The 20479-nt window shown below is 43.3% G+C and overlaps 1 protein-coding gene across 1 annotated transcript; it reads right to left on the bottom strand.

Moving 5' to 3' along the window:
* Positions 1-1186: 1186 nt before the first annotated feature.
* LOC143331673 (homeobox protein SIX6) lies at positions 1187-3747 on the bottom strand. The gene is made up of 2 exons (XM_076748777.1): positions 2859-3747; positions 1187-1669 (listed from the first exon to the last, which is right to left on the bottom strand). Exons 1-2 carry the CDS (start codon positions 3428-3430, stop codon positions 1504-1506), a joined length of 738 nt encoding a protein of 245 aa, XP_076604892.1. The 5' UTR covers positions 3431-3747; the 3' UTR covers positions 1187-1503.
* Between the last annotated feature and the right edge of the window lie 16732 nt (positions 3748-20479).

Genomic DNA, 20479 nt, shown 5'->3' on the forward strand with positions numbered 1-20479 from the left:
CATCGAAGGCAGTTTGTTTGGATTTTAATGTCCACTTACAGTCCAGTGGAAATGTTTGGTAAATGCTCCCCTGTGCAGGTAAATATATTCGACTGAAATTGTCTTCAAGGGGAATATTGTAATTCCAGATTTAAGTCTGAGAAGATGCTGCAAGCGTATTACCGCGAATAAAAAGCCTAAAACAACATTATTCAAAAACAGTCTACCACAGAAATAAATTCGAGTCGTTTTATGCCAATAGAGGAAAAAATTTTGTGCTGATTTTTGCCTGCAGCCAATCACAACTCGACAACAAAAATCGATTAAACAAACAGTCCAAACACATATAATTTGTACCTTTAAGATAACAGCATATATGAGCATTTATGCAGTACAAACTATGATATTGATTCGTTTATAATAAATGCGTCATAGGTGGGGCTGCAGCATTTTTGTTTTATTTTTTATTATCTTTGTGTTAATTTAAGGGATATATTCGCACCACGCGCGGCTCAGGCTGTTGACTGTCATAGCAAAATGGACACTTGCACGATTTAAGAAGCTCCTTTCTACATATTGTCCGTCCTCCTCCACGGGCAGAATAAAGCCTATTTCCACAATCTGCTGTGTTTTGATCTCTATGATCTCTCTCGCAGATCATCCGGGTTAGTGAGTCGGCCTCTCTGTGACCTCTCGCTGTCACCCTGCATTACAGGACGCAAAGCATGTTGGCCAATTAGGCCTCGCTCTAAAAAACGTGTGAGGGGACACAGCACCAAGGCGCGAGGACCACGACAAGTTTCTCCCCGTGGAAGCAGCGACGGTTCCGTTCAGGGTGACAAATATCTTTAAAACTCAGCAATAAAAAAAAATAAGACTAAACCTTATGCTCTCTTGATCAACAATTATTTTATTAAGTTATCTTTACTTTTTTTTTTTCCTTTTACTGAAACACATTTTCACTAAAGCGCGCATGCTCAACAGGTTCACCTGTGTACAAGGTAAGTATTAAAAACACCAAGCAAATGAATATGAAATTCGAAGAGACAGAGCAGATCGTTTTTAAATAGGCAAATAAACATTATTTATAAAACTTTGAAAGTAAAGTAAAAATATCACAGTTCTTTTTCAACATGAAATACCCACAGAGAACAGCAGGTTAGGCGCTCGGAAGCCTTCATCCCTTTTTTTTTCTTTTTTTTTTTTTAATGCTTCTTCTTTTTTACTTTTCATCTCGGGTCGTTGGTTTATTAGTCCGTCAAATATGTTTCGTCCGTATTAAGTTCAGTTATCCACACGTGGGTAAAACGCAAACAAACAAACAAACAAAAAAAAAGTAGGCCTAAAAGGATAAGGACGGGCAGTCCGACGCAGATCACAGATCCCCTCATGTTTTGGCACCCGTCAAATATCAGTTTGTGTGTGTGTGTGTTTATAACTCAACGCAGGCACTATGACTTGTTTTTATTAGATTGTCTTTCAGTCGCATCCCCTTTTAATTCATCAACACCCTCGATCCGCCCGTCAGATGTCACATTCACTGTCGCTGGAGGTGATGGAGATGGCCGAGGCGGCTGCTTTGCTGGACAGACTGGCCTCCGGACTGGACGAGTTCCCCAGGCGGTCCACGGTGCCGTCCTCGTCCGCCAGGGAGCGAACCGAGCCGCCGGACAGGACCTGCTGCTGGAGCCTGGGCAGAACACACGGAGACGGAACAGCATGACATAAACACCGTCCACTGTGCGGGACATCTAGTCTGTCCTGTATTATGTTTTTTAATTTCTGAAAACAACTGGAAAAAAAATGGAGGAGAAAATAAGCATTTCTAGCAAGGATATTCCTGAACTGAGGGTCATTTTATTTTGTATATTTCTGCTGCGTTCTTTTTTCTGCGTGTGTGTAAATGAATCCTGTAACAAATTGTACTCATTAGCTCCACTTTTTCCACTTTCACCTCTGTAAAACAGACAATATGAAACTAAATCAGGTAAAAGTTGCATTTTTTTGTGATGTGCACGGTTGAAAATGTCCCGTGGAAAAACAAATTGTACTGTTGTGGTAGATTTAACCGTACCAGTGCCACAGCAAGACCGATTATTTACAATATAATAAGATGTACCAATGAGATAATTTCAAGAAGAGCGCACTAATTACTGTACAGCAAATACCACTCCGTTAAAATACCTACTGGAAAATTATGGGCTGTTTTATGTGCATTTAACATCACCAATACAGCAGTGTGACCTCGACCTACACTGTAATAACAGGCCTCTTAGCAGATTGGCTACAGTTGTAATTGGAAATTACAGCACATAATCTCCTAAACTACATTTAAAATATTAGATTATTATAATTAGAGATACATTGGCCTGCTGGGGTTCACGAACAATCAAATAGGCGTAAAATAACACGTAAATGCACCTTACTCCTCATGTTAGCCTCAGTGCTGTCCTCCTGTATCGTGCTAATCTTCGCTGAAAGTAAAATCATTTATCCTGAGTTTGGCTCTCACAATAATGCAAAATTACAGGACGACGTTGTATTTTTGGGCCATTTTCTGAAATTCGACCCCTTTAAAATATAATATCATTATAGACACTGCGAGCAGCATTTATTAGAAAAGAAAAAAATCCCCAGAGTTCAGGATTACAGGATGATTCTGAATCTCATATCCAGAGAAATTATGTCAGAACTGGAGGTCTCAGGCAGCGTGGGTTACTGCCTGTTTTGCTATACCGAGATGAATGACTATCAAATAACACGATGCATACATGGAGCCAGCGTGCAGGGGAGCCTTTCCTTTCCACTGTGCCTAAATAACTGGCTTTCTGTTGCAGCTATCATGATCAGAAACCATCCAAAAGATGCATGCAGCTCACCTGTTCTTGGCAGCCGCCGCTCTGTCTCTTTGTCTGCGATTTTTGAACCAGTTTCCTACTTGTGTGGGTGTAAGTCCTGTAGCCTGTGCAAGCTCCCTCTTTTTACTGGGGTTCGGGTAGGGGTCCTGCAAATACCATTCTCTTAACAAATGCCGGGTTCTCTCCTTGAAGCAGTGGGTTTTCTGCTCTCCGTCCCAAATGGTTCTGGGTAGGGGGAACTTCTTCCGCACCCTGTATTTGTCCACCGGCCCCAGCGGGCGTCCTCGCAGCTTCTCAGCCTCCTGGTAGTGCGCTTCGAGCCACAGCGCCTGCAGCTTCGTGTGCGACTCTTTGGTGAACTTGTGGTTCTCCAGGATGTGGTAAAGTTCGCGGAAATTGCCGGTGTGGAAGGCGACGACGGCCCGGGCCCTCAGCACCGACTCGTTTTTGTTGAGGACCTCGCAGGCCGCTGGCGCGACGGGCAGCGACCAGAGGAAGCGGCCGAGGCGCTCGACGTCCCCGCTCTCCTCCAGAGTCTCGCAGACCCCGGCGACCTGCTGGGGGCTGAAATTCAAGATGGGCAACTGAAACATGGAGGCTTCTCCTGTGTTTCCCTCTCCCCCTCCTTTCTCCTCTCTCTCTCTCGAGCCCTCCGCTTCTTCTTTCCGTGCGCCAAGGCAGTCCAAGACACCCAAAAAACAAGGCAATCCGAAAGTTACCGAACCAATCGTGTGACCAGCCGCGAAACAACGCAAACAGCAAACGCCGCGGAGGAGGAACGATGCTGCGTGGGGGCCCGCTACCGCATCCTCGGGCTTGGCAAACTTGGCAGGCAAAGGGCTGAAGGTGCGAGGAAATCAAAGCCGGAGCCACGATGTATTTTTCAAGGTAGGCTTGGATTGAAAGTACGAAAGAATTAAAGCCGGAGCCGAGATGTATTTTTTAAGGGGGGGTGGGGTGGGGGGGAGAAAAAGACAGTCAAGCCCCCTCCGATGATTTCCTATTGGACTTGGCAGATTGGCTGCCCGGTTGCCATGGATGCACGTCAATCACTGTCAAGTTCGGCCAATCAGGCGGAAAGCAGAGCTCAGCGCCTCCCTTTTCAGAAATAATATAAACATTTTGACCTTTTTGCTTGGCGTCTTCAAACGTTTCGCTGCCCCGCCGTGCTTTCCAAACACCCCGTGCCTTTGTGCGGCGGGCGGCGTTAAAGAAAGACTCTTCAGCCCATATAGTGAAGTGGCAAAGCAGGCAAACACGCTCAGCTCAGTCCCCCTTTAGAGCTCTTGAAACGGGCTTTACACAGCAAAATGACACCCTACCCTGTCCCACCCTGAGGGAGAAATCACCACATAATATTAGCACATTTCAGACATGATATTTAGTCAGTATTATACCATGTTAAGTATGAACTACTAAACAGTTTTTTTTAATGGTGAACTCACCTATGAGGCTTCTTAATCTACCGCTGTCTCAGCAGGCCTATAATTTGACTGTATAATAAGCGCACGTGTTTCTATAGGCCTAACATTTGAGCACATTCTGTCATTTTTAAAATAAAACGATAGTTCGTTTTATTCATGCTCATACATACCCCTGACCTCACACGCTTATATTCCAATTCTGTATTGTAGAAATAACTCAAAAAGGGTCAATGTGGCCTTTATTTCAACAGGACTGCGAATTTGCAGGCAACTCAGTCTCGCAACCTTGAACGGAGTTAGTCGAGGCTTCCCGCATTTTTCAACCTCACAAAAGTGATAATTTATTAAGCATAATGAATTATATCAGAGCCTAAGTTATGATGATGCATGCTCTTTTCATGTGGGGCATGAATAAATGCTCTTTTCGAAAACAAAGGCTAATTGATTGCTGTTATATGGGCAGCTGTGCAGACTGGAGCTCGTACAGTAGCTTATAGCTATGTGCCTTTATTTAGCCTACAGTATGGTTGTAATAGTGCCGACAGCAGCAGCAGAGCAGGGAGGCTGCCTCCAGCCTGCGAGGGCTGTAAAACATGGCAGGAGAGAAACGTTATATTTGTGTACATGGGATTATCATGGCCCTGCCAGGCTACTCGGCTTTAGTATCAGACACACTCCGTTTTGTGCACAGGCTGATTTAGTAAATAAGAGGGCGGATAGATAGCGCAGATGGTTTGAAGTGTCGGGTCAGATTATTTCATGGCTGGATACAGTAGTAAAGTTCATTCTGACGGAAAAGCCTGATATTATTTTCACAGACCCCCCCACCCCCCACCCCCCCACACACACACATGCACACACACACTCTCTCTCTCTCTCTCTCTCGCTGCTCTGCATCCCTCTCTCTCATGCGCGCGCGCACGCACGCACACAAACACTCAAGCTGAATCTCCCTCGGGCTCTTTTTGCATGAATTATAGACTCTTGATGCGGGGTTATGAAATGCCTTCTGCACAGGAAGCTGTTCATTCTCTTGCTGGTTAACCGGAGACCGCTTCATCAAATTACGGATTTGAGAAAAAAAAATAAAAATAAAAATCTTAACAATGGCGAATTTGCACGTCATCTTTTAATGTTGATGGGACCTATTTGTTTGGGAGAAATAGGTCTGATTTGACAAACAAAATCGGCCGCACTGCCTTGATGAAATATCCAATTTACAGCAGATAGCGTGGCCACTGTGAGCGATGAACGGATTAGGACGATTCCGTCTATCGGGGTCGCCTTTCATCCACCCATATTATTACACCAACCGGTAAATATAGGTAAATAAAGGATGAGACCTCCATCAGATGCATCAGTGGAAGTAAATTACGAGGGCGACTGACAAGGTGCTGCTCTGAAATATTTAGCTTCCTGTAAATATTTCATCCCTGCAGGCTGCCCACCCCAACCTAAATTTACAAGGACTGCAATGCCTTTTCTAGGAAGCTCGCATCAATAAAATATAGTTGAGTTTTGGATCTCTTAAACGGAAGGCTGGAAATAACAATTGTAGCCGATGCTCTGTAAGCAACACGTCTAGGTTATAGGCACTGCTAAAACATTTATAGACTGAAAAAAAGAAGGTCTGGATGCATTTTTTTTTTTTTTTTCTCAGAGTGAATTCGTGTTTTAGACTCAAACCGGTGGCTGTGTTCTACATATATTCATCATCTGGAAACCCCGCAAATATTCGATTTTTGTTCACTTATTATTTGAATTGTTCGCCCCTTCCTCACATCTCTTCTGTATTTAATGCCCATATCGGGTTACCTTCCATATGAAATCATAAATGTTGCATGTCACCGTAAATATACTCTGACTCAGCCGAAGTGGCATAAGCTCTACTGTATCCCACTGACTGCAGGCCTATGTCACTGTGTCAGGAGATAGTAGGCCTCCTGACACCAATATCTCCGCACATTCAGCACAGCAACACAGTAGATCTCATTCAAACACGTCTATTTTTTTTCCCCTTTTGTCTGTTTGTTTCATGGATCCCACTGGCGTCCCTGCACCCAGTCCTCTGTCAGACAAAACAGACTGTGATGGTTTCCATGCTGGACCTGTTGATTTTTAATTGGCTTCTGTCTCAGTTTTAGATTTTAATAACGAATGTCTGGTTGATTTTGGTGCTCGTATTTGGAATTACATCTCCCTGCTAAAACCACTGACTGTGGAAACCAGGTGAGCAAGTAGTGAGGTACAGAAGGTGGACAAAATAACAAGAACGGCCGACAATACAATACAAGCCAGGCCACCCAAACTGAGACGTGAAAAAAATGAGTAGAAATATAATTCAGCACTTCTCTGACAGAGTTTCAACAAAAATAGACCATGCTAACCAGTATTTGTTGCAGGGTTATTGCATTCAGGTCTATTTTGCCAGATTTTCGGTTTGTAGATGACAGACCGGAGCACAATTTTTCTTAATTTTACCATTTTTACCGCAAAATATTAACAAAAAGAGGTCATTAAGTCATTTAGAAAAATGGAAATCTTCAATTCCATCAGCACTGTCAAACTGCAGCTGTCATTGAGGATCACGTGGTAAGACTGACAGCTTCAGAGCAGCTCATAAATGGACCTTTAGTAAGTAAATGTTTTATCAGCTGCTGTTTGCAGGGTCAAATATGAATCTTAAGCCTTAAAAATATTAATTAGGTTTCAGATTAGAGTAAAGTAACATTAAATGCCTGTTTACTGTGTGCACAGGTTATTTGAACTACTGTATGAGCAGTACTGAGGGCTCGGTAGTGCTTCATGGACACAACCAGCCGCTTACGTAGCTGCTGTTATACAGGTCCTTCAATGCATTAAACTGTTTGAGAAGATTATTGGCAAAGAGAAAAAGCTGGATACACTTTCAGTGACTGCAGCGACTACAAGGTGAAGAGCGGACTGATACAGCACAGAGGTGTGGTACACCTTACCGTCTCCCAATTTACAGTAAGAGACAAGTACGCTTACTTTGCGTCATCATTAGCATGTAGCTGGGTCGTAGCTTGCCCTGGGCAGAGGGAGGGAAGGAGTGGGGAATAGTTACATGTGAACAGGCTGGAAATGACCCAGATTCCCTAGGATCACTGGAGCAGATGAGACGCTACAAGAGCCTGTCGCCAACAGCCATCCTGCCACTATCCCATGCAGACCTACAGCACCTTTCTCTCTCCATCTGCCTTCCCCCTGCTCCCCCTCATAGTCGGAAACCCAGAGAGATGTGTGCAAGCGTGTACAGAGGCAGACACCCCAAAGAGTGCTCACACCAAAACATCACTAGTAAATGCCAATCTGAATCTGAAAGCCATAATATCATCTTAGCGTGAACATGCTCCGTTACTGTAAATGTCCTCTGATCTGTCTGTGCAGGCACCGAGCCTGTTTAAAGCACTTAAACAGCATCGAGAGAAGGCAGGCAATGATGTAAAACAGTGCCACACAATGCTAATGTATGCTGTTATAGTTGCCTGGGGCGGGTAGGGAAAGATGGAGGATGCAGACATTACTGTGTTTGTTCACAGGCTGCCTGCTTGATTTCAGTGTTTTGTTGACTTCTCTCTGCACGACAGGCTGTTTTAACTTAGAGTCAGCTGTCCCAGCAGCAGGATTAACTTTCCAATTAAGATATCATGTCAGCAACACTACCCATAACCCCTGGATGCCCCGGATGTATTTACAGGCCAGGCTCACGCAGTGGGACTTAAAGGGAAGTCATTTCGCTCATACGTTGCCTCGTGGCTCCGCAGTGACAGGAGGGTTATGCCAAAGCTCTCTGAGAGAGTTGTGTTTTCAGACCCATTTGCCCTCGGGGCAGCACTAGCTCTAGACGCTGCGTTTAATCTGCGGATTTGTGGTAACAGAGAAGACTTCTTATCCACTGACCCATTGGCCCCCCGTGTACGTAATCCAGTGCCGTTCAGTCACACAGCCCAGCTGACAAGGCTAGAGGAGAGCCAATACACTGCAGCAGTCAGTGTGGGGGGCGCACACACACACGCACACACACACATGGCCAGCCCTGCCCTGACACACATACTCCTCCCCTCTAGGCTTTTGTTTCACAAGTACTACACCACTGTTATTATAATCGGTGCACGTGATATTTGACCTTATGTCCACTAAGCCAATTCACACTAGTATGGTGAATAGAACATGTAATTCCATAATGCCCATTTCAAAACTGGGACTGACAGCAGCGCCAAATATTATTACCTGAAGTACAGATTCTCAGTGCTGCTATGAAAAGAGTAACAGAGCAGTGCATCATGTAAGCCACACAAAAGCGGAGACTGCCATTACACCTTGGCCAAAGAGTAAATCTCTGGAGTGCTAATACATAGTATGACAGGCTTTACCAACCATCTCTGGCCCGTAAACTTAACTTCACTGAATCCTGCCATTGTCGGGTGGCATAAAAGTGAGATCCTTTGTCGAAGATATCCCAGAATCTCCCATGTTTCATGTTCCCCGCAGGTCGCAAATGAAACTGATAGAACTACGTTTGGCTGTCACAAAACAATGCAGACAATACAGAGAGAGTGAACCTCGAATCCTCGGCAAAAAGCCATTATGAATACCTTGAAACCCACCCTTTTCCTTCTTCTTTTTTTGAAAACGCATTTATGGAGCATGTTATAGAGTGCATGCAATTATTACATCCATTCCACTCTTGAATGCAGTCAATTTCCAGCCAGATAAAGGGCTAAATGAAACTGGGGAGAGTGCACGATGCACAGCGCCTGGCTATATATTACCTGTGCTTGTGAGTGTTTGTGTAAGAGGCAGAGCAAGAGCGATAAGAAATTGCAAATGAACAAATGCATGCATCACCTATAGTACTCGCACAACAAAGTGATTGTGTGCGTGAGGCAGCATTTCGCTGTTAGAGCTAAAATGCCAACCTGGTAATTATGAACAGTAAATCCTGTATTCTCGCACAGTCACGTACGACATGCTTGAAATTGAAATTGAACAAGCAGTAAGTGATTTTCCACGTACGAAATATACATGAAATTGGCATCCAGTGGTGCGCTTTTCTTTTCAGTCCCTCCCTTGTTTTCAGTCGCATTGAACTGCAACCGCCGAGTGCAACAGTGAATGAATGTAAATTGTCCAAAATCAGTGTGTTTTTTTTAAAAATATCCAACACAATGGTCCGGTTGTCAAACCTGTGTACTGTATGAGAAGATATTTAACAAATAATAGTACAGAAAACCACCTTTTCACTGACTGTAATGTATTGATGCAGCCACAGACAAACTATCAAAACAGGTGGGTTGATTGAATGCTCGGTCTTCCTCTGCAGCCACCCACACGCCGTCTCCCTTTTTCTATTTCATTCCCTAACAAACGCACTTTACAATACATCGGGCGTACAATAGAAAAGCATAAGTGCAGGGTTTTTACATAACATCTCAAAGATCCTAATCTTTACATCTATTATGATACCTGTGCATTGAAAGTTTCGGACTGAGTTTGTAACACCGTCATTGTCAAGCATAACAGGAGGTTTCTAAAGAGCAAGCCTCTATGAATAGTTTCCCAATTATTCTGCCCGTATGTGACAACTGCAAAGCGTCTTTGTTGTGTTTCCTGGTGTCTTGACTCTGTCTGAAAAGCCTCCTCAATGTCTCCTCTCTTCTCTATTCCTCACTAGTGGGCACAGTGGTCACCCGTAAAGCGTTTTAGGCCGCAGAAAAGCACGCTCTCCAAATAAAAAAAAAGAAATAAGAAAAAGTCCTGTCCATGTCAGAGGATCTTGACGACACCCAAAGGTGACAGGAGTCAAAACTCATCACGGTCAGAAGTTCCTCTGGCGCCAGGAAGCTACATGATGCGTGAGTCAGGGCACAGGTCACAACGCCGCAGCCATGCTGCCTGGGCCTCACCTCCACTTCACATTGTCTAAGAGCCTCCTCGCCTCCTAGTCAACACACACGCACGCGCGCACACACACGGATGACTGTCAATAAATGTCTCTTCTAGCAACAGACTTTGCTCTTTTGTCTGCACTATCGCAGCTTTTTCTACGGTGACCTTTACACATAGGCTTTTTAGGATGTGCGATTTAATGTGTTGTATGGGAGGAGAAAAAAAGCTTGTTTGAAGAAAGAAACCAGCCACAAATACTTGGTTCTTGTATATATCCGGCATACTCGATTCATTTCATGCAATTACTTTTACGTGTTCCCCTAATAACTACCCATACGTGCTCTGGCAAATTGACAGAGAGGGGGGAAAAAAAATAAAAACAGAAGCCTGAATTGCGTCCATTAGCTCGGGGGGATGATTCATAGCGAGCCCCTCACAGAGCAGTGACTTCACCCTGAGCTCAGAATTACTTTATAGTAAATGGTACACTCATCGCTGCATTACAGTCTCCTATACTACAAGGATCAAAAAGACTCCTTTAAGTTCATTAGATTCCATAAAACACAATTGTTTCCTCGACCTAGTGTTTTATTAGTGCCAAACACAGATGAGCAGGAATTTGTGAGCTGCGGCGAGGCTCATTCTGAGCGCAGCCTCCTCGCACAATGCAGCGCGATTACATTCAGTCTCCATTGAATATTGAGATGTTTTCGTTGGCTGAGGTTGTTGTTTTCCAATCAAGGATCTTATCCGTGAAACGCAAAAGGTGCAACAGTAACGATCCTCGTCTGCTAAGCGCAGAGTTGCGCTGAAAGCGGCTCGTTTCAAAATCAGGGTGAGAGAGATTCGGGGGAACTGTGTTTTTGACGAAGTGAAAAAAGGATCATTTCAAGGATATCCAGGAGCCCTGAATCAGATCAAACCTTTCATGTAATAATCTGCACCCTGATTGCAAACGGAGCACTAACTCAGACTTTCAGAGTTGCGTCTACTACGAGGGCAGAGGCCAGGGATATCCTGGATTTCCGGACTCTTAAAGTCTGTCAGTTGTGCTTTATTGATGGCTTATGTCAAATGCCATTCTGACAGAGCTCATTAGGATGAAGGGAGTCGTCTAGGTAGAGGCAGGAGAAGGCAGAGCTGGCAAGCTGCCTGATCACTGTGTGCACAAAGCTCACCACTGTACCTAGAGGGTGATGCCTCTGACAGGAGATAGCTGACAGGGCTATCCGTGTGTGTGTGTGTGTGTGTGTGTGTGTGATACTCAGAGAGGGGTGAGGGAGGCTGATGGGAGTACAGAGAGAGAAAGTATATGTGTATGTGTTCATGTCATTGCTTGAGTTACCCGGTGTCACTGAGCAGGTCCCTGCTTGATGCCACGACTCCAAACACAACTGACAGGCTGAGAGTCATCTCGCTTTCGCCACTCACACATACTCAAATATTTATCCGCGCGCAGCCCTCTCAGAGCACTGTGTGGCATCAGCAGTCTTGTGCTACAAGGACAAGGCCCTGTGGAGACTTCAGAGACCTTGAGAAGATGAGTCAAATTTCTTTCCTCACTGGTCGCTGCTTCTCTGTCGCACAGTAAATGTAACATCCTACGACGCCTTTTAAATAGATACAAAGATTACGTTTTATTTGCAGCTGCATTATCACTTTTGGTATGGTTCCCGTAAAGGAAAAACACATTTTAGCCATCCTCCTTCAGCGATTACTCTCTAATAGCCAGCAGCCAGGGTCTAATACCGCTCTAAACAGCTGAATCCATATCTGCCATTGCCAGCGGCAGTAGTGATGAGCTCAGACTGTTATGTGACATCTTAATATACTGATTAAAAATGCATGTTTGGAGGGTAAGCAGAGGGGTGCTCTGGGTGCTCCTGCCAGGGAAGATTAAATCACTCTACTTAACAGACATGCTGGGGATTCGGGTCAATGTAAATGAGCAAGCTGTAAGACACCAAAGTCAGCAGTGGATTTTCTAAAGAGGTAAAAATAATAATATCACAAAGAAAGAAGAAGATATGATCAATAAAAGTCCTGGCTGTGAGCCTGAGGGCCGGCTGTGGTGATGATATGGCAGCGCTAATTCGGATGCTGAAACCAGCACAAGCAGGGTTCTGTGCAATTAACGTTTAATCTTCAGATAGTCCAGGAAAAAAAAAAATCCATATTGAAATCAGCCATGAGAGGTTGGATTCAGTCATTTAAGGAAGATACGTGTATCAAAAAAAAAAGACTGAACGCATGTGTTGTAACACTGTTTCAGAGTGTGATACAAGTTTGTTTGTGGTCTCATCAGCATCCAGTTTCATTAAAGTCCTGCCAAATGGTTTGGCACACTGCAGCACATCAGCACTGACAGCGGCAGGGAGGCTGAGCCGCTAAAACCTGAGACGGTGTTAACATGCCACCTTAGACTGGGAGTCGTGTGGAGCCTGGCCAAGGAGAGGTGTCTGATAATCCAATCAGCTAAAACACACAAGTCTATATGGGCCCTGAGCTGAGCTAATCAATTACTGTTGCTCTTTCTTTGCCCCGCACACAAACACAAAACACAACACTGCTACAGGCATTCATTTTAAACACACACACACACACACACACACACACACACACACACAATCTGTTCATGAATGTAAAATCTCTGAAAACAAGCTTAGCAGTACGAGCTGCTACAGTAACTGTTGCTGGAGTCAAAGGAAATATGGTCACAAATAGATAAAAATAAACAAAGTAGAAGGTCAAAAATATATATATATATACTGTATATATAGAATTATACTGTTTAATATTAAATAGCTACTATTGGATACGGGTGGAGAGTATAACTTTTTTATTAAATATTTCACATACTAGTAATAATGCTGTTAGTTTAATTAAGAGCTAAAACAGACAAAACAATGTAAAAATCTAAAAGTACACGTAAATTCCAGGTTTATTGGCTGCACAGCCTTAAGTGTCCTCCCTAGTTATTGTATCAAACACAATACATATCATGTTCTCAGGGAAACACAAGCTACTCTGTTTCTTTAGCCTATGGAAGCTATAACAAGGGTTATTTTACTATCAAATGCGAAGCCTATATCTTGTTCCAGACAATTTGTCGGGCTAACACGAATAAAAGGGAGCTATTGTATACAGTATCTTTTTTCCTTTTGTATCTCCGTGGGCTCCTGACAGTTTTTAGCATCACCATTTACAATCTTCCAAATGCTTTTAGAAACACTGACTGTCATGGCCTTGTGCTGAATAATACAGCTTTAGAGAGAGCAGGGGAATTTTCCTCAGGGCACAGGTGTGCCCCGATAGTCTCATAAGCCTCCGGCAGCACAAAGAAAGAAAGATGCTTTCTTGGTGAAAAGGAATAGGGAGGCACGAGGTGGAGAAACAGATCAACAATGGCTTTTTCGTTTGGGTGGATTTGGTTTTGACCTTCAGACAGAGCTTCAAATAAACGCGACACTGAGGGGGAAATCAAAAATCCCGATGACCCTGAATCCCTACACCCAGCGCTGGCATAGAATGAATATGTGATGTTCAGAGATGAATGGAGGCGAAAAAAAATGTCTAATTCTGAAAGTGTAATACATTTTCAGACAAACGGAGAGACGAAGTGCGCGGGTAATGCCTCTCCACAAACGGCAGCACCAGCAGCCGCAGTCGTTTCTTTTTATTTTGAATACTCTCGAAGGCAGAAGTGCTGCACACGTATACCTATACATGACAATCAAAAATATATTATGCATGTGACTGTGACTCAATGCTGACGCCTTTGTCATGTAGACTTTCATGCAAAGCCTTTTGGACGATGAAGCTACGGCAGAGAAGGGAAATGTCCACCGCTTTAAGACAGCACATACTAATATTTATGGGAATTTAGAGTCCGGAACCAGAACAGGAAGAAGCTGCTTTGGACTGGGAACTCTTTGCCTCTATTTCCACCTTACTCTCACCTCGCCTTACTTACTCCTAACTTCTGTCTGCAGATGGTCCTATGAAAGGGTCAGTGTGGCTGCATGGGGCTGAGATGCTTGACGCGCAGTGACTGGGGCTGACAAGGTAAGTGGTCACACTGCCAAGTCAGGCAGTCAGGAGATGGACAACACACTTATCGAACGAGGAGAGAGCTGAAGGAAGTGTCTGCTCAGGAAAACTCACTGAGCCTGTCAGAAACATCTTAGTAACCCTCCTCATACCGGCTCTAATTATCGACAGAATTTAGCTTTCAACGAGGAGGTAACAATCGTGTTTTTTATAATATCAGTATTTCAAATGGCAAATCTCCCACACAGCAATGCCTGCAGGGAGGTGGGGGCTCAGAGAAATCCTGCCTGTCCTTGTGTGTCACTTACCAGCCCCAGGAAGAGCCTTTTTTTTTTTTTTTTTTTTTTTTTGCTGATAGCGCAAAGTGTCTCCATGAGGCTAATGCTTTATGTCAGATTGTATACTAACTAGCACATTAGAAAGAGGGAATTCACCTTTACTTTGCCCATAAAAGCATTTTTCTTTTCCCACAACACTTAGCAGCAGTAAGGTTTTTAAGTATCGACATAGTTGAAAAGCTGATGACTAGGTTCTTAGTAGGTGCTAGAGGTGTACTGTAGAATCCTCCTTGATTCATCCTGTTTTGTCTATTTTCTCTTCATTTTATTATCTACACTTCAGAAACGAGGAGAGCTAGACAAGTGAATTGATGGGAGGGTGGAGCGGGGAGGGGAGGCGAGGTGGAGGGATGGGTGTGGAGGGGGGTTGATAAGGAAGAAAACAAAATAAAAAGGAAAACAGACAAGGAGTGCCAAGCTCTGAAAACTGGCATGCTGCAGTTGTATGTCAGTCACCTAGCAACAAGTCCTCCCCATCACTTACCCCCCGCTTCCCCGTCTCCCGCTGCGCTCTCTAATTCAACAAATCTGCTCAGAATGTATGGCTGCTCTTCGAACAAAACGCATTCTGCGCTGGGGGCTAAGGATGTGGGCCTCCGCTGAACACGCCACTCAGCTGCCCATTGACCACCGGGGCCTTTCTCTGCACACACTAAGGAGCGAGGGACAAAGACCCTGAAAGCAGGGGCAGCTCCACAGAGAAAACATTTGCTTGTAATTGTGTTTGACTGCATAATGAAAATGATGTTCTTTTTTAATTTGGGCTTGTTAAGGCCACACTATTTTCCTCTGGTCACCTGATTATTGTAAAGAAGCAACCCCTCACTTGCCCTATGGGGCACAGAGGGGGGAAATATTGAAAATGGTCCAAAGACCTCCCCACTCTTTACTTTAACCCCTCTTGTGTTTCAAGTGTTCTCTGGCAAAAACATAAATATGTAGACCCTGTTCATTACAGGATGGGAGAGTATGCTAGAATGAGTTTTTTTTCCTCCCTACTCGGAGAAAGGATAACGACAGCGAGGCACACACAGATGCACACACATACACAAATGGGAGTGCTGCCATGCTTGCCCTGAGTTGTGAAGCGCTGAGAAGGTTAGCATTCCTGGTGCTACTTCAGTGAAACAGGCCATTAGTGGGAGCATCAGGCTAGCACCCAAAAGAGTGCCTCAATGGACACATTCACAACCAGTGATTATTTGCACTTTTTAGCCCCCAATTTCCTGTTTTATTAATGCGCGTTTTTCACATTCATCTGCCTTCCCCTTTTTCTCCTCACTGCTCTCCTGTGGCAAAGGTGAGGAGCATTCAGGTGCATGTCTAAGCCTGGAAAAGAGAAAATGTAAACAACTCCAAGCTGAAGACCAACAGGTTTAGTTATTCTCTGAGAGGGTTGCACACTTGCACTACGCCAAATTTTGCATCATGTTAAAAAAAAAAAAAAAAAAAAAAAAAGTCTACCAGTACCTTTCTCTGATGCTTCAAATGTGCTTCAAATGTCATGTTACATATGATTTATGCCAGAAGCTAATGTCTTCCCTCTGGGTTTCCTGTCACCCTCCCTATGGACATCTATTCAGTGATTTAATTGGTTTAAGTCTGTCCCATTTTTACAGGCATCCCCACGAAACGGTGATAAAGTGCGAGTATGCTGAACGATCAAAGGTGAGAAGAAACAGGGTTGACCTCTGCTCACTGATATTCAAGTGTATTCTTTAGGTTTCTGTCTAGGAGGCCTAGATGGAGGGTCGGCTCATGCAACCCTGACGCTGAACTGTGGCTTTCACGACAAACAACACCTTTATCTGCAGGTGCAAGGGCAGAGTCATTCATGATCCTGGCTCATGGTATTGAATCTCACAGTATTTACAGAATTATATGGATTGTCAGAACATCCTCCAGGGCGCTTTCATGATCACATCAGGCAGTGCTGAACGTTCGCCTGCTATTCACTGCCGTCCTAATTATCTTATGTCAAAAAATGTGGACTTGATATGCACTTAATATTCTGTCATTATACATTCAATTTCATATAGCGAGAGCAATAAGCACCGAGCAGCAGCTTATAAGGTACAAGCTAAACGTATGCAGTCAGATTCAACCGTCACGAATGTTATTATGTTAACTGTTTTAGAGAGGCTTTGATTCAACTTTATGGTCATTCGGTTTGTGATACATCCACCAAAACCATCAAACAGTTGAATCAGTGCCTCTCTAAAACAGGTTCAACAAAAAATGAACATGGGACACATCCTTCTGCATACATTTCAGCGAGTCCTATCAATTAAACACCTGACAAATCCAATACAACCCCGGTTTTCAACAAACATGAATGAAACAGAATGTGTTAACTTGCTAATACTGTTTGACTCATACTCAATTAAAAACAGTACAAAGACAATATGTTTAATGTTTCACCTCATCAGCTTCATTGATTTTTGTAAATATCTGCTTATTCTGAATTTGATTCAGCAACACATTTCAACAAGTTGGGACAGGGGCAACTAAAGACTGAGAAAGTTGTGCAATGCTCCAAAAACACCTGTTTGGAACATTCCACAGGTAAACAGGTTCACTGGTAACAGGTGAGAGTATCATGATTGGGTATGAAAGGGGCATCCTGGAAAGGCTCAGTCGTTCACAGGGGAGGATGGAGCGAGGTTCACCACTTTGTGAACACATGACTGTCTAAAGGATGTTACTGCATGGGGACATTTTGTAAAACTGCTGTCGGTAAACACAGTTTGCAAATGTTTGCTTTCTGTTTATATTTCGCCTTTACACAGCGTCCAAACTGTTTTGAAAATCGAGATTGTATCATTATATTCAAGCAAAAATCCTGTAAATCCAATAACACCGTAAAGCAATTCAAGTTGCAAAATTGCCTGCAAAAGGTTTATCAACCAGACATATTAACACTACTTTGGTAGAAAACATAGCAAAATACTCATTGAAAAATCTCTTTAGCCTCACAGTATATAAACAAGTATTTGATTAATCGATTTGTGGACTTACAGAAAATTAATCAGCAACCAGATTCATTTTCTGAATTTTTCAAGCAGAAATGCTGGATATTCTGTTTCCTGCTTCTCCAAAGCGAGTCTCTGCTGTTTTTCTCTGTTTTGTATGACTGTAATTGAATACCTCTGAGCTTCGTACCGATGATGAGACAAAACAAGCAATTCGAAGAAGTCACCTTGACAGCTGGGAAATTATAATGGCCATTTCTCACTATTTTCTGACTGTTTTAAAACAAGTAATCAGTCAATCTGGGAAAAAAAAAATGTTAGCTGAAGCCATACCTACACTTACGAACAAAGGGATTTCACACACTATGATGAGATAAATGTCTTCTTCAAGGTGTAAGAGCTGTGAGATTAAAAGCAAATCTTGTCTGTCATGCTAACTTGGTACTTGGGACTGAGCAGGTGTAAAGAGGAAGGGTTGAATAGAGGGGTCAGATGGGACTGACTTAAATTGAAGGATCCTGTCAGACTGGAGTGGCTAGAGGGCCCGCAGTAACACCCCCAGACTATAGATTAACAAGTTTCAGCACCACACTGACGAGGCCCTGTTGCATGTGCTTCTTTTCTTCTTCTTTTTTTTTTTTTTAAGTGTCAACAAGTGAGCGTGTCTGTCTGTGTGGGTATTTTCAGGACTTTCACCATAAGGACCCCAACTTTGACACCAATTAAAGAGATTATGTCTGGAGATGAGAGGAAAACGGCGGCCGCACCACGGTGATTGCTTTTGACAAGGTCACAGGGTACCGTGCAACAGTGCACCACCTCAACAGAAAGCTGCTGATTTTACTGCGACGAAAGCGAGAAGAAAATAATCACTTTACAGACACTGAGACACAGCCAGAAAATAGAAAACAGGGGCCAGTGCAGACAAACTTTCAGCCTCAGGAACAAAAAAACAGTGATGATCAGAAGTTAGCAGCAGGCTGTGAGGAGTGATGTGACAACCTTACATAAACCTTCTCCACATTCACACCTGCAGCTGCAGCTCTGCTCCCCTAATCGTAAAATTACAATTGCAATACAATTATGCCTGTCATATGGCAAATATCTGTTTGCTTGAGTAAGTTTGAGTGATTTTTGATTTACTTGGTGCAACAGTGGAAAATGAAATGGCTGCATGTGCTTTTATCTGATGATATAATTTAGACCAAAGGCTTTATTACGACCTTGAAATGAAGCACGTGAAACCGAAAGGACACGAGCAAATGAATATTACTCAAAAATAAGAATAACAAACTTGTAGGCTGACTCTGGCTTGTGCAACCCGGGGGCCATGCCAGCGTTTTTCAGGTGCATGGGACCTCTTTGCGTCATATCGAGCGACTTCACCAATAATTCAGAGTAGTTTAACACCTGGAGGAGCAGGAATAAAAACCTACTGTGCGGACGGTTTGTGATACAAGCCTACAGAAACACGTTGGCCTTTCACCACATTCATATCCAAATTAAATCAAACGAAATATAGAGCCAAGGTGAAGGATTTATATTTATTTTTTAAAGCCCAGAAACGGCTCACAATGACATTTCTGTTGGACTTTCTCGCTGCTTTAGTCAAAGGAGGGAATGAATCAGCCTAACTTGCTGGCTTTCTACATTTGTCTCCTATTTTCTTCTCAATAAGAAACGAAATAAGTACCGAGTAAATGTGTTAGACAGTACGGGAGAAAATACTGACATGCCGTTAAAACAGAATAATTCAAGTCAAGACGTCAGTTTCATGCACTTAAAGCACTTCAAACAGGCCTGAGCACAGCTACAGTGTTAGCATTAGCAGAGAATTAGCTTGCGAGGAGCTAACTGTATGCTACATGCTAACGCCGTCGCCGGCGCTGCTCAGGAACTTTCCAGGAGTGTCTGGTGTCCTACCTTGACGTGGAGGGCAGGTTCAGCTGTGCGGCGGAGACTCCCGGCCTCCTCCCTCTCTCTGTGTTTTCCTTTTTTTTTGCGTGTTTTCACGTTAATTGGCAGCAGTTGAACTGTGAGCCGTAAATCAACAAGTGCGGAGTGTATTAATGAGTCGGACCACCCAGGAAAACTATTTTCTCTGCACTTTCTTCGCAGACAATGTGAGGATACTCGAGTGCGCCATGCTCTACAAACCATGAATGAACATTCACAAGAGTAGTGCTCCCCTGCTGCCACGTTTCCAGCAGGCTAATGGCTGCTGCAAGTAACCTGCGGATTTAAGCAGATATTTAAATAATAATGATAATAATCATAAAAGATGAAGCATTCTGGGCAAAAACAGATCTTTTTTTGGGGGGGGGGGGGGGGGATGAGGTTGAGTCACTGGAAGTTTGTGCTGCAGAGCGCTGGTCGTGAAGCTGAAAAAGAAAAAGATGTAACTTAAATGAACAAATAGTTGTTAATCACCACTGGCCTTGGCATCAATAAAAAAAAACCCTCCAGCTCCAGAAATGGTCCGCATTAGACTACACTACTTACTAAAGTGAGGATACGTTTTGACAAAATGACTTTGTTCAATTAATGCAGAGACTATTTAGCAATTTATTTTGGCAAATATTAACCTTTTTTTTTTTTTTGTAATACAAAGCAACGTTTTTAAAAACTTAAACGTGACAGACAAGTCATCTTATAGGTCAGGCTATTCAACATGTTTCATGACAAACCCAGAAAAAAATAAATATAACAACGAAATTTCCCTCTGCCAGACCTTTAAAAAAAACTGCCAAAAAATTTCTTGCTATAAATACATGTTTTTTTTTTTTCCTCAAGAGCAGATCCTCAGCAGTCAAAGTAGTGCTTAATTGTCTTCCATTATGAAACCTCACAAAGCTAGACCACTGGCTACTAAAATACCAAGGTTAATCTTGATTAAATGTCTTTCCAGGGTACAAAAAGCATATTTTACATAAAACATCCTTCAA

This window comes from Chaetodon auriga, chromosome 14 (assembly GCF_051107435.1).
Source record: "Chaetodon auriga isolate fChaAug3 chromosome 14, fChaAug3.hap1, whole genome shotgun sequence".
Lineage (NCBI taxonomy): Eukaryota > Metazoa > Chordata > Actinopteri > Chaetodontiformes > Chaetodontidae > Chaetodon > Chaetodon auriga.

Coding starts and splice junctions, on each gene's coding strand:
- LOC143331673 (XM_076748777.1), bottom strand. CDS start 3,430: ATGTTTCAGTTGCCCATCTTGAATTTCAGCCCCCAGCAGGTCGCCGGG. Junction 1,670..2,858: donor GCGGCGGCTGCCAAGAACAG/GTGAGCTGCATG, acceptor TGTTCTGCCCAG/GCTCCAGCAGCAGGTCCTGT.